Source organism: Vipera berus (genome assembly GCF_964194415.1).
Source record: "Vipera berus genome assembly, chromosome: 1".
Taxonomy (NCBI): domain Eukaryota; kingdom Metazoa; phylum Chordata; class Lepidosauria; order Squamata; family Viperidae; genus Vipera; species Vipera berus.
In genome coordinates, this window is record NC_138202.1 from 295298183 (window position 1) to 295313496 (window position 15314).

A 15314-nucleotide genomic window follows, 5' to 3' on the forward strand; every position below is an offset into this window, starting at 1 on the left:
TTTGATTTGAGGAGCTGTGAACAGGTTAACCTCTCCATGAGAATAATTTCTCTAACAAGTCCAAATACCTCAACAGAGGGGTTTCTTTCAAAAGAAACACTACTGTTATTTTCATATTTTTTAAAATAAATTGGATAAACCTGCAAGGGGAGGGGAAACAGTACTTTTTGATTTTTCCACTCCAACTTACATATTAATTATTTTTCGTGTTGAAGTCAAGATGGAATCTGTTTTAACTGTGCTTCTGTCTTTTCCAGCATTGGATGGTTAAGGCTGTTGCACCATTGCCTCACTCACATAAGTGATTTAGAAGGAATGATGGCTAGTGCTGCAGCACCTACTGCCAACCTCTTGCAGACCTGTGCTGCTCTACTGATGTCACCATACTGTGGCATGCATTCTCCAAATATTGAGGCTGTGCTTGTAAAAATTGGACTTCAGTCCACTAAAATTGGCCTCAAATTAATTGACATTCTTTTAAGAAATTGTTCTGCCTCTGGGAGTGACCCTACAGGTAAGAAAATAGTTTGATCCCTTTCTAGTTTTAAGCTTGCTGAGACTTCTTCTCACAAAAAAAGGAAGTGTATTAGTAGATTATCATGCATTTACATATAGTGAGATGTTAAAATGTCTTGATTTTTCCAATTCTGTGTTTTCAAACTGCAGTTATCACAAGTAAGAACTTGGGGAAAATGTTGTTTTTCTTAGTTAAAATTATTAAAATATCTTGGTAGACCAGTGTATTATATATTGTATCATCCTTAGTAAATTTCTTTTTTTAAACTTTTGTTTATATGAGAAGATTTGAATAGCCCCTTGCTTTTTGGAAGATTGAATGGCCTGTCTTCTGACTCCACAATTGACATTCTTTATCAGCTTGGGACAACTCAGGACCCTGGAACAAAAGAAAGGTAAATATTTTCTTTTTAAACAAACATACATAACTGAACAAATTTGAGATCTATAAATTGTATCCTTCCTTCCTTCCTTCTTCACAAACATACCTCTGTCGTCTATTTTGGATGCAGCCATTATGTATGCATAGTTGCAGTTCTGCAGTATAGATGGGGATATTGCTTATTTCAACTTCAGCCAGTAGAGACTAATATATTTGGCATTTGGGAATTAAACAAAATTTGCTCTTAGTCGGCAGAATAGATATCAGCCTCCTTTTTTGACTTTGAGTTTCTTGTCAGTAAGTGAAAGTATACTAAAATTCCAAATGTTAGGAGTGGATAAACTCTGTGAGGGGAGCCTATATGTGTGAATTGCTGAACATAAAGACAAGGTATAAAAGCCAGAGCAAATTAGTGATATTGTTTGATTGTTGTGAGCTGCCCAGAGTCATTGAAAGTCAGGCACGTTACACGTTTAATAAATTGTGGCTGGTCGCACAGTCAGCCAGATGTTTAGACCTAAATTGACATGTTTGTCCACCTATGAAGTCTTTCCCAAGAACCTAGAATAGGCAGATGTTGTTGTTGTTGTGTTGTTGTTGTTGTTGTTATTATTATTAAATAATTTTTGGTTTGAGATTATTTTTCACTTGTGTGCTGGTTTAAAATTCATTTTTTTCTCCAAATCTGTTGCATAGTATTGTTACTATGTATTATTGTAGCGCTATTGTGTTTTTATTTTTCTGTTGTTTTTTTATATGCGAGCCACCAAGAGTTTTGATAGTGGCAGCATAGAAATAGATTCCATAAATATACCTTAAAAGGCTTGTAGCCTTCCAGAAAGCTGTGAAAACTTGTCGTTTATCCCAGATATTTAGGCTAGAATGGGGAGGAACTGATGGATATTAGGCCACCACGGTGGGGAATGTATGAGTGACATTATTGTTTAAATTGTTTTTCTGGTTTGCTGCTTAGGATTATTATATATAAGACCGGTGGCCGTATATGTCTTACAGATAAATAAATATGCTTACCATATGCCTTCTTAATGTATTTCCATCTTCTAGAATTCAAGCTTTGTTGAAATGGGTCAGTGATTCTGCAAGAGTTGCAGCCATGAAAAAAAGCGGCCGAGTTAACTATGTCTGTCCAAACAGTTCTACAAGAGAATATGGTCTTCTCATGCCATCTCCTTCACATTTGCATTGCGTAGCAGCAATTTTATGGCATAGCTATGAATTGCTTGTAGACTATGACTTGCCAGCATTGTTGAACAGAGAACTTTTTGAGTAAGTAGCCTATGCATTAGTTTTACTAAGTGACAGAGGTCTGGACTAGAGCTCCGTGTGTTGTTGTTTTTTAAATCTCTGCAATGCTTGAGTGCCACAAATACTCAAGTACTTAAAACATAAATTTGCTGATGTAATGAAACTATTCCACAAAAAGTGGCTTTCCCAATGAGACCACCAATCCTTTGCTCTTTACATGTAAGTTTTATTGATTTTTTTTCATACATTTTTGACGAAAAGCTGGTACAAGTAGTCCTCGGCTTGCAACCATTCGTTGAGCGACCGTTCAAAGTTACAACAGTACTGAAAAAAGTGACTTATGACGGTTTTTCACACTTGTTACTGTTGCGATATCCCCCCATGGTCACGTGATCAACTCAGATGCTTGGCAACTGGCATGTATTTATTATAGTTGCAGTATCCCAAGGTCATGTGATTCCCCTTCCCCTTTGGCAAGAAAATCAATGAGGAAGCCACAGTCACTTAACAACCATGTTACTAACTTAATAACTGTGGCAAAAAAGGTCATAAAATGGGGTAAAACCCACTTAACTTTTGCTTAGCAACAGAAACTTTGGGCTCAATTATGGTCATAAATTGAGGACTCCCTGTACTGTAAATTAAAAAAAAACATGCACAAAGCTAAGTGATTGTTACAATAATTATCATTCAGAAATATGGAACTAGTTTTCCATATACTTTCATAATCCAATAGGATTTTCCTGCTTGCTTGGACAATGTCTACTTTATCTCTTGTGGAGGAGTCTTCTCAGTTTTCACTTCAAATGTGGGTATTTTTAAGATGCAGTGAAAGTTTTGATTCTGTACTAGTATAACCCAGTGGCAAGGGTTCTATAACTGCAATTCTAGAACAGGTCTATTTACCTAATAAACTTGCTTTTCTTGGGAAGTGTTAATCTTTAGAAATTCAATTTAAAAATGTACATCTCTTAATTGCCAGGTCTAGTCCCTTTTAAGGTAGTCACTTATTTTGTGGCATCAAAAATATAAGAAATTTAACTACAAATATTTTCAGTAGGATGTGCATTCAAATAAACCCCAGGTCCTGAACAGAATCATGGTAGTTTAGCCTGAATCTTCAGTATCTTCAGATAATGAAGAAGGAATCTATGATAACCTAGATCTGTAGCTATGCCACAGGAAAACTTTATCAAATTCATAGTTCCAGAGCTTCAAATTAATGTAAATTGGAGACAGTAATACTTTGAGAAAAAAGAATTTCTATGAAAATTACCTGGCATATTAGATTTAATTGATTTTATCCCTTTTTATTTGTTGACATAAGCTTTTTAAAAATCTCTTGTGGTGGTGTTCTTCAGCTACAATTGTAAACCAGTAGCTATTGGCCTCAATAACTTCCCTAGTGACTCAAAATTCATATTATCAATATTTAGTCACGCAGTGTGCTTTTTCTGTTATATTTATTTATTTATTTATTTATTTATTTATTTATTTATTTATTTATTTATTTATTTATTTATATACCGCCCTTTCCCTGAGGACTCAGGGCGGTTTACAGGGAGTTAAAAAAACAACCATACAAAAGTTAAAAACCAATTTAAAAAGAATTAAATCAACCCTGTACTATTAAAAACCCCAATTAAAATAAATTTCTCCTCAGCCTGGGCCCGAGAGCTCAAAGAGCCAGGTCTTCAGGCCCCGGCGGAATGATCGGAGGTCGGGGGCAGTCCTCAGCTCCACTGGCAGCTGGTTCCAGAGGGCAGGCGCTCCCACTGAGAAGGCCCTATCCCTGGGTGTCACCCGCCGGCAATCTCTTACCGGCGGGGCCCTGAGCAGACCCTCCCTGTGGGAGCGCACTGGGCGAAGGGCATTTGATGCATTTGATGCTTAAATAGAATGATTGAATTCAAGGCTAGTTTATGTGTAATTAATATATACAGTTTTCTAATTTGTTTTTTTTTCTTCTTTCTCCATAGGTCTCTGTTTAATTGGTCCATGTCTCTTCCGTGCAATGTGGTTTTGAAGAAAGCTGTTGACAGTCTCCTTTGTTCTATGTGCCATATTCATCCAAATTATTTTTCCTTACTCATGGGGTGGATGGGTATTACTCCTCCCCCTATCCAGTTGCAACATAGACTGTCTATGACAGACGACAGCAAAAAACAGGATCTTTCTTCGTCTTTAACAGATGACTCTAAAAATGCACAAGCACCCCTTGCACTAACTGATTCGCACTTGGCCACTCTTGCTGCCTCATCACAGTCTCCTGAAGCTATTAAACAGCTATTGGACTCAGGGTTGCCCTCCCTCCTTGTAAGAAGCCTTGCAAGTTTTTGCTTTAACCATACTTCTGCCTCTGATTTCAGTGCTCCATCAACAGATAATTCCCAGGACAGGATCAGAAGGCATCACGTTCCACAGCACTTTCATAAAATGCCTATCACAGCAGATTTAGTTGCCCCTGTTCTCAGATTCTTGACAGAAGTTGGAAACAGCAACCTTATGAAGGACTGGTTAGGTGGCTCTGAAGTCAATCCACTATGGACAGCACTTTTATTTCTACTCTGCCATTGTGGTGCTACTTCTGGAGGACATGCTACAGCACCACAACAGAATAGTGCTAGACCTACTTTGCTAACTTCAACTTCAGGAATAGGACTGACTACTCAGCAGAGAACAGCCATTGAAAATGCTACCGTTGCATTTTTCTTGCAGTGTATTTCTTGCCATCCTAATAATCAAAGATTGATGGCTCAGGTAACATAAACATTAATCTGAATAGTTGATGTTGACCATAAATTATCACTTTAGCTGGATTTGGAGGACTGGTTGAGAGCGTCTTTTTCTGAGATTTCCTTGTGGTATGGCTAACCCTTCTATTCTGGCACGTATGATAAGATCAGAATTCAGTAAATGTGCAGGACAGCACAGTAATCTTACAGAATAAAGATTCTGGAACTGCTGAGGTTCTTATGCTACTGTATAACATGGGAAGCAACTTCAAGAACTTAGCAAATTTTATTACAGATCAGAATTGGGTCTAGCTGTGTTAGGAATCGAGAATGGTCTGCTTCAAAGTCTGGGCTCTTTGGGTAAGGTTGGAATAGCCCATTCCAGTAGCGGAATGTGAGTTTAGGGAAATTCCTGTAGATACGCTCTGTCTAAAGGACCTGATTCTGCTGATGCTGATTTAAGGAAAGGAAAATGGGGAAACTCATAGATCAACAAATATATGCCCTATTGTGGATAGAACCAAATAAATATTTACAGCTCGTGGATACTTATACCTCTGTCTAAATTTGTCTTCATTCCTTTCATAGGTTCTTTGTGAACTTTTCCATTCCTCTCCTCATAGAAGCAATCTCCCAACATCTGGAAATATTTCAGGGTTTATTAGAAGGCTTTTTTTGCAGCTGATGCTAGAGGATGAAAAAGTGACAATGTTTCTTCAGTCACCTTGCCCAGTAAGTTGTCTCCCCACATCCACTAGTACCACTGCTACCAACCCTAATTGCTAGGTAAAACTCACAGTGGGTTGAAAATAAAACTCTATAACATCAGTTCCTACTAAAAAGGAAATATTAAAATATACTGCTCAAAAAAATAAAGGGAACACAAGATAAGACATCCTACTATTAAATACAGTACATTGTGTTGTTTAAGTGTTCCCTTTATTTTTTGAGCAGTATATATTTTTCCAGCCCTGATGATGTAGATTAGCCTTGCCCAACCAATAACTACATATTACACAGTTCTTTTACGATATACCTAGTTATTCCAATTTTATTCATAATAATCACTGATTCTGTAAGTTGCCCATATGCATAATCCTGTTCTATAGAATTCCTTATACTAAAATTTAGAAGTCATAACTTGAAATCATAAGGTGCAAAAGAAGAAGAATGTATGCTTCTCATATCTTGACAAATTCTATATTTTACCATCGGTTAATATTAATTATGCTTCAGTTACTAGTGTAATCCACTTCCATGTTAATTACGTAATCCAGTTGCCATTCATTGCTCCCGAATAATGAGATCATCTCTATTATATTTTTTGTTGTGTAGCGTGTGCTGTTCCTTTCTTTTTTCCTTTTCAAGTAAAGAAGTTTAGAATATCAGTTTCATCTTGGTAGCTGTTCGCTGTAAATCATTGTAATTAACCTATTACTGAGCTCTTTTTTTTAGTAATGCTTTAATAAAAATAGTATACCCTATTTATTTTAAAAACTCAAGGTCACAAAAAACTGCTCAAAACTTCTATACTTTTTAGATTTATTAATTAGGTAATATGGCAAATAGGGTGATGGTAGAAGTGATGGTTGGTGTTCAAGTTCTGGACTCTTCGTTTAGTTACTGTCTCGAGATAAAATCTGGGACTGAAATTTAGTTATACTGTACAAAATGATATTTTGAGAATGTCCTAATTTAGTTGTTGCTCAGCTCATTTGTAAGCTGTTGAACCCCCCTGAATCAAATAGTATTCTATAATGAGCATCCATTAGAGCTCATTTATTTATTTTATTCATTAATAAAATTTGTTTAGCCTCCCATCTGACATAAATCAACTCTGGTTGGCACGGGAACAATAATATAAAACAACCAATGCAAAAATATAAAATCCATATTAAGCGGTAAATATAAAAATGAGTAGATAAGCCCTAGGCAAAGAGTGGGTAAAAATGGCTGCTTCGGCAATGGAGCCATCTAAGCATGTCTCCCATTCGCAGGCCTGATAATATAACCAGGTTTTTAGGGATTTCCACAATGATAAAAGGGATGGAGCTACACTAGTTCAGTGGCAACGTCTTTGTTCCTGTTCTCTCTCTACTCCCTCTGCCTCGGCACTTGGCACACTGAGGTGTTAGTTCCTGGAGTCGAGTTTGAAAGAAGCTGTTTGTCTTTGGGGAGCTGTCCCTGAAACACCCCACATCCCTGTTCTTTTTTTAAAAAAAATCATTTGTTTTGGGGGTTCCTGGACAGGATAGGCTTTCTGTTGCTATTGACAAATAACCTCCAATCTCACACTTCCCCCCCCAAAAAGAAAAAGTAATCTGATCAAAAGAACCAATTTCTCCCTCCCCAGCCAGCCACTCAAAAAAAGTTGAATGCCACCCGTCCTGTCCAGGAACCCTCAGAACAAAAGATCTTTAAAGAAAAAGGAAGTGAACCAGGGTACGGGGTGTTCCATGTGCAGCTTGTTCCAAACTTGACTTGCTGCACTAGCCTTTCGGAGGCTGCCTCCTTGCTTGCCTTCTTCTTCTTCTTTTTTTTTTTCTTTTTCCCCTCCTCATTATTTTTGGCCAAGCTTTGGTAAATGAAGAGAGCCAGAAAAGCTCCTACTCTTCCATTCTCAAGTCTTGGAAAGTTCAGTTTTCCGGGGTTTGATCTGTTCCTTTGGGGCATGCTGCTCAGTGCTGGTGTGCTACTCTACTAAGAGAGGAGGAGAAGAGAGAGTGCAAAGAGAGAGAGAGAAGCATGCTGGGTGCCTTAGCAGGTTTGGAAAGGAGATGACCGGAACAGGAGCCACACCTCAGCTGAGTGTGCACACATATATGGGGGAAGGAGGCAGTAACAGGAAGAGAGTGAGCATCTGTAGCTGATCAAGCTTCTGGATACCCTTCCAAGGGTCGCTTCATGCTGCAATAATCCAGCATGGAGGTGATTAGTGCATGAGTGACTATAAGTAGGGCCTGCCAATGCAGGAATGGACTCAATTGGTACACGAGATGAAGCTGTGCAAAAGTCCTCCCAGCCACAGTTTCACTGAGCAGGAGTTGTGAGTCTAGGGGGAATCCCAGAGGCTACACAAACGCACACTTTGAAATGTTTAGGGCCTTTTCATTTCTAAATCCTTAAACTAATTTTATGTTTCTTAACTTTTAGTTGTATAAAGGAAGAATTAATGCTACCAGCCACGTAATTCAACATCCAATGTATGGGGCAGGACATAAGTTCCGTACTCTTCTCTTGCCAGTCTCAACAACACTGGCAGAGGTTCTTGATCGTGTATCGGGTAAGTTGCTTTTATTAAATAGGTATTTTTTTACTCTAGTCTATGGAAAAAGTGTTTCTCTCTCTCTCTTTGTGTGTGTGTGTGTGTGTGTGTGTGTGTGTGAGAGAGAGAGAGAGAGAGAGAGAGAGAGAGAGAGAGAGAGAGAGAGAGAGAGAGAGAGAGAGAGAGAGAGAGAGAAAGAAGCCTTTCATTGATGGACTTATACATAAATGCAATTTATATCAGGGCTGAAGAGTACATCTGTATTGTTCTGTAATATTCTTTATTTAGCAGTCTTAAAGCACTTTCATTAAAGTGACTTAACATTTAAGAACCAGATACTGCTCAAAACTCTTATTTAGAAAGATGTTATAGAGCAAAATATCTCACCAATATATTACTATAATTTAGAAAGCTATAAGTATATTACTATAATTTAGAAAGCTTAGACAGCATCACCCCTTATGGACTCATAGCTGGTTGACTGGCCGTACTCAGCGTGTGGTCCTCAATGGAACTGCATCTGCATTGAGTGTGTAGTGAGGTGCCTCAGGGCTCTGGTCTGGGCCCAGTGCTCTTCAACATGGTACTGGTCCACGGACCAGGGGTTGGGGGGCCCTGCTTTAGAATATATAATAATATTACCAGAATGTAATGACTATATTCAACTTGCATCAGTTCCACCTTATTTTCTTCCTATTTATTACTGATCTCAATACTGAACAAATCTTGTACATGTGTACATATTAGTGTTGTGCAAGACATGCAAAAGAAGTACTTCACAATGTACACAAGCACACCACCTCTCTTTGATTATAGTATCTCTTTTGCAGGCTTATGTGATTATGTTGAAAGCTGTTCTTGGCCTTCTCTGCATGCATGTCCACATACAACCACTTCATTTTGTTGCAAACCATTTCTTTCAAATGCTTTCTATAGCCCTAGTGTGTGTGTGTGTGTGTGTGTGTATACATACACCTTTAGATACATAAATAAGTAAATAATGTTTTCTACATAATACAATATTTTGTTTTCAGATACTCCTAGCATCACAGCAAAATTAATTAGTGAACAAAAAGAAGACAAGGAAAAAAAGAATTATGAAGAAAAAGAGAAAGTTAAAGCAGACAGTGGGTTTCAGGACAATTACAGTGTTGTTGTTGCATCTGGTATGTCTACTTTTATGTCACGTTATCATGACTGGGATGGTGTGAAGAATAGTAAGCTAACTTTAATATTATATTTAATACTTCTTTTTAAAACAATGTCAGCTATCCTGGTGGCTTGCAATCATTAGGCAGAAGATTGGAGTATGGTAGTGTACAACTTACTGAATTAAAGTTATGCCATGCGTTCGAGCATTAATGCAAAGGTGAATGAGGCACTGGGTATGGCATTGGACAAAGGAAATCCCAAACGTTTTTCATGATCACTGAAAGTTTCCAGGTCTACAACTCTCCCCTGCCTTCCAAAAGAAATAACAGAAAAGACAAAAAAAAACCTGAGTGGAGATAGGCTGAGAAGAGGGATGACAAAACTAAATGAAGTTTCGGAAAGGAGTATTAATAATTGGATAGGGAAGAAAAATACAGTTTGCCCTTTACTTATATAGGTTGAGTGCAATGAGGCTGGACCTGGGGAAAAGCGGAGAGTGATGACTCTACAAAAATGTATATAAAATTCTGGGATAGAAGATGCTTTCCAGCTAAACACATTGAAGCAAAAGTTGCTTCTGCCTTGCAATAGCAACCTCTGTTAGGAGGCCATAACTGGATGTCTCTGTTCATTCAAAAGTAATTATGTAAGATATTGTCTCCCTTATAAATACGATAGTCGTCATTTGTTTTTGAACCCTTTTGAATTTTCAATATTTCTGCTCAAGTATGATCTGTTCTCCCCACAAGTCCTAAAACTAAAGAGAACTCAATTAAGCACAAAACTGAACTACCATGTTTCACAGACGAGATAAGGTTCTTATGCTGGAATGCAACGTTCACCGAACACAACTCTCTTCATTTAAGCCCAGAAGTTCTATTTTGGTCTCATCCATCAGCAGAACATTCTTTTAATGGCCTTCTGGCTTATTCCTGTGGTCTTTCACAAACTTCTGAGAGTATTGGTTTTCTCCTTGTAGCCCAGCCATGTCTACCATTGTTGCTCGGTGTTCTCCTCATGAGTGTCTCATGAACACTGACATTCAGCAATGTAAGAGAGGCCTTTAGTTCCTTAGATGTTATTCTGGGCTTCTTTGAGACTTCCCTGATTATTACGCACCTTGCTTTTGGTGTAATCTTGGTTGGCCAACCACTCCTGGGGAGGGTAATAATGGTGCTGAATGGTCTCCAATTGTACACAATCTGCCTGACGTTGGACTGGTGCAATCCAAACTCTTGGCAATAGTTTTTTAACCTTTTCCAGCCTTTTCCATCAACAACTGTTTTTCAGAGATCCTCAGATATCTCCTTTGTGTACCTGTGCCACGAAGGTTAGGCTTTTGCCAAACATAAATATATAGCCTTGGATTATTTCCCTGAATAAATAAAAGGAATAAGTATAATGTGGTGTTTTTTTTAATTGAGCTCTCTTTATCTAGTTTTAGGACTTGTATGGAGAACAGATCATGGTTTGGTTATGTTTATGCAGAAATTTAAAAGGTTCATTAACTTTTAAGCATCAGTGTAAACGTTGTTGAGTTGCATTGAAAAGTGTATAAAATGTAACACTTCATTTTCATTATAGGTTTGAAATCTCAGTCAAAAAGGGCTGTATCGTCCACACCACCTCGCCCGCCTTCAAGACGAGGGAGAGTGGTGACAGATAAAGTAGGGAGCTCCTCCACAGGAAACGATTCTTCCAGCAAAACTATTAGTGTTCCTGTTTTTCACCTATATCATAAGCTGCTACCAGGTAGATTTCTGCTTTTTTTTTTAATTAGACCATGTTTTTCAAGAATTCTAAGGTACATAAAACGATGCTGAAGATCTGCACATTTTCTCAGATTCAATGTAAAGAAAGCTTGATCTAAAAAAAACAGAAGCTTCCTAATAAAATGAAATAGTCCTATGCAACATTGTATCTATAGGCCTGTAACCTTAGCATTATAGACATGTCTAGTGTTCATGGGTAAACTTACATTTGAATCAGTTATCTGTTTCAATATATGATGTAGTGTAGTAGTCTGTTTGGGTAAATATGTGTTGATCACATTTTCTTAAACAAGTATTATAATAGCATTTCAGTATTTATCCAGACTATTATTGTATGTGTAGTTTTGTACCATTCTTTTAGTAACCGTTCAGTTATGAAGATGCTGAAAAAAGTGGCTTACAACCGGGTCCTTGCACTTACAACTGTCACAGTATTCTTGTGGTCACATGATCAAAATTCGGGTGCTTGGCAATTAGCATGTATCTGTGATTGCCGTGTCCCAGGGTAACATGATGTCGTCTGCAACATTCCCAGGGGACCTCTAAAAGTCAATAGGAGAAGCTGGATACCCTTAATGACCTTGGCAGAAAAGGTCATAAAATTGGGTGTGACTCATTTAATGATCACATGGATTAGGAATGGAAATTCTAATCCCAATTATCGTTATAAGTCAAGGACTACATGTAACAGAGATTTTTTTCAATATCACTGGAAAATCTGAGAAACAAAGCTTAACCGTGCTTAAGGATGTACTGTAGCAGACATGTCAAACTCGTGACGTCACGCAACGTATCGGAACTTTTCCCCCATTGCCAGCAATGGAGTGGGCGCAGTTTCCTTGTGACGCATCCGGCCCATGGGCCAGCAGTTTGACATCCCTGTACTATAGGAACTGATTGCCTAGCAAATGAAAAAACAAAACAGAAGCTGCTTATTCATTGTGCTAATGATAATTGCTTATTTAAATCATGATTTGAATTGATCAGTTAAATACCAATTGAGAGCTTCTTGTAACTTCATGTGATTTAGGTCAGCCGCTGCCACCCGAGATGACCCTTGCCCAGCTTTTGACTCTGTTGTATGACCGCAAGCTTCCTCAAGGATACCGATCTATAGACTTGGCAGTTAAGCTTGGCTCGAAAGTCATCTCGGACCCTAGTCTTTCAAAAACAGATTCATTCAAGCGCCTACATACTGAAAAAGGTATACTTAGAATTGGCTTTATATGGGCACGCTACATAAATGTGGAAACTTACATGAAGTTTTATAAACTTACTGAAATATTTATACAGTAGTGGCAAATTTCTGTAGCTCAGGTGTAGGCTGAGAGCGGAAGTTCATTCACCGAGCTTGTGGTTTGGTTTCTGAACTTTCTGTTACCAGGCTAGGTAACATCTGACCCATCAGAAGACCCATCACTAGACCAGTGTTTTTCAACCACTGTTCCGCGGCACACTAGTGTGCCGCGAGATGTTGCCTGGTGTGCCGTGGGAAAAATTGAAAAATTTGAAAGATTTAAAAAAAAAGACTCTCCCCTCGCGAGGGCGGCGGCTTCTGCTTTCCCTTTCGCCGCCACGCCAGTTTGGTCGCTGCTCGCCATGACGTTGACTGCCGGTAGCAGGGCAGCCGCGCGCCTCTTGGGAGCCAAGGTGAAGGTGTTTTTTTTCCCTCCCCCCCCTCTCCGTTCGGCTCCTTCCCTTTTTCGGGGGTGGAGTGGGGGGGTGACTGTTCTTGCGAGCGCCATTACCGCTATTGCCGTGACTTGGGCTTGGCTCGGGAAGGGGGAAAGAGGAGAAAAAGGGGCTGCAAGTCTTGTCACCGCAGGGCAGTCTCTCTCGTGTCCGCCTGGAAGTTCTTGGCAATTCCCTTCCCACGTCAGCTTGCAGAGCAGCCGAAGTGCGATTTGGGCAGGGTGTTTCCCCTCGCACGCAACCCCCCCTTCCCCCTTTTTGGTCGTGCCAGCCCTACAGAGGCTTGCACGGAGAGTTCCTCGGGTTGAGATGGGGTGTCTTCCCCATCTCCGCACGCTCTCCAGCAGCTGCGAGCTTCGCTCTCGCTCTTTAGTCTCCTTTCTTGTCCCGCTGTCGCAAAGAGATGATTATGCGGTTGTCAGGGTGGGGTGGCTAGAAACGGGAGGGAGGTTGGTAGTTGGGAGATCTGGGCTCGCTAAAGAAAACAAAACACGAACGAACAAGCAAACGTCGTAAGGTAACCCCTTTCTCTCCCCCCCACCCCTCTTCCTTCCAATACCGCGAAGTTTGACCACCTTGGCCTTTATGGTATTCTTAGGCCTTGGGACGGCTCACACTTTTTTTTCCGTTCACGTGAACTCTGAAGGGGAAGCTCTTGGATCTCTTGTCATTGTTCAATCTGCATATAATATACTCAAATACAATTTTAAATTGGTATTTAGGGGAAAGATGCATGCTGGGTATTCGGTTCCTTTGGAAGGCATGAAACTGATACAGCTAGCTAGACCAAGCTGGTAGAAAGACAGCTTGGAAAAATATGTCTATTTCCCCTCCCCCCCCCTTTCGGAGTGCCTCGTGATTTTTTTCATGAAACAAGTGTGCCTTTGCCCAAAAAAGGTTGAAAAACACTGCACTAGACCATCATCTGACGTGACCCTCCCATCATACTTTTTAATAGGAATTTTAAAAGTTCTGATCCAGATACTATTTCAGGCTTGAAACACTTCAAAAATGACTGGATACAAAACTCTTCCAGTTCAAATCAGTTCAATTCTATTAATATTTTGCACATTCTTCTCGTCCCATTTTGTGCACAATGCTATATCATGCATCATGCCTAGCAAAAAAAAAATTGTCCAGAACATTTATGGCAATTCTCAGTATATTAGTAAAAAAAGGATGGCTGTAAAAATAATAATTTGTACACAGTTTCAATCAGTTGATAATTAAGAAATGAAGATTTTTAATCAGGGATGTCTGTGGAGATTCTCAGTCATCCGGGTCATGGTTGTCCTTAAAAAAGGTGCTTTTTCAAGAGGCAACTGGACGTTCTTGCTTTTCTCTGAAGACGTTTCGTTTCTCATCCAAGAAGTTTCTTCAACTCTGACTGGATCAGAGATATTGTAATTTTTTTCAACTAATCAAAAAGGACAGAAAATTTAAGGTTCTGTATACAGAATTAGAATACTCAAAATGCTTTCAGTATTTTTCTCTTGCCTCAGAAGTATTCTTGTCATAGCTTTTTTCATTGTTTTTACTGAATAACAAGATTTGGAAGGGACCTTGGAGGTCATGTAGTCCAACGCTCTGCTCGAGCAAATGGCTGCCCAGCCTATTCTTGAAAGCCTCCAGTGGCTTTGACAAACTACTTTCTGATTTTGCATGTTTCTGCAGAGATTTACAAGTGTTCTATCTGTCCAAACTTATTTCTTGTATATTGTAGCTAAACAGTAGTGTGTTATGCTGTGTAAATCTATCATCTCTCCAAGTAAATGTTATTTAATAGTATTTTTTACCAGTTTGACTATTTTTATGTATTACGTTATGCACAAATAGAGCATGCAGATTTATTGGGACCTTGCCCTGAAGATGAAGCGGTCACACCTGTTGAAGAATGCATGGATACAGTGCTGGATGAATCTTTTCTTGATACTTGCCCGCTCCAATCCCCATTGCAAGTTTTTGCTGGGATGGGTGGGTTGGCCCTCATTGCAGAAAGACTTCCTATGCTTTACCCAGATGTGATTCAACAAGTAAGTCCAAAGAAAATGTATAATTGACGTAATTAAAATTTTCAAATCTCTGAAAAGAATGGGAAAGATGAGCTTAATGGTGGCTAAAGGACTCAATTGTGCATGTTGTTGTTTCTATCTTGGCATTTAATAAACATTGGAATCTATTTTCCAATTAAGAATTCTTGCATATAACTGTAATCTTCTATGTACCCTGCTTTAAAAAAAATCTAGGGAATTTTCTTGTGTAGAGATGGATTAATATAATGATTAAAAGTCCTGGAATTATTCAGGTCTTGCTGGCACAGAATCTGAGAATGTTCAAAGCACTTAAGTTTGTCTCAGTTGTATTTGTTCATATTGTAGAAATGAGAAATTTTGCTATTAATACTAGTTCCATGATTTCAAACTCATATTTATCCCAGGTATATTGGAAAATGCCTCTTAACTTGAATTAATGTAAAATAAGAAATTCAATATTGAAAACTGCCTCCAGATCTCTTACTGTCTATTTTTTGGTAG

General features: G+C 38.8%; 1 protein-coding gene across 2 annotated transcripts in view; it reads left to right on the top strand.

The window, feature by feature from the left end:
• The window catches only part of BIRC6 (baculoviral IAP repeat containing 6), a 153745-nt gene that overhangs the window by 82117 nt on the left and 56314 nt on the right, over positions 1-15314 (top strand). For both annotated transcript variants that reach the window (XM_081313639.1, XM_081313638.1), the window contains exons 52-61: positions 258-514; positions 803-911; positions 1964-2185; positions 4144-4924; positions 5488-5631; positions 8053-8182; positions 9199-9330; positions 10901-11068; positions 12119-12292; positions 14617-14813. In XM_081313639.1, coding sequence (XP_081169765.1) covers positions 258-514; positions 803-911; positions 1964-2185; positions 4144-4924; positions 5488-5631; positions 8053-8182; positions 9199-9330; positions 10901-11068; positions 12119-12292; positions 14617-14813 — 2314 coding nt within the window. The remainder of the gene's footprint in view (positions 1-257; positions 515-802; positions 912-1963; positions 2186-4143; positions 4925-5487; positions 5632-8052; positions 8183-9198; positions 9331-10900; positions 11069-12118; positions 12293-14616; positions 14814-15314) is intronic.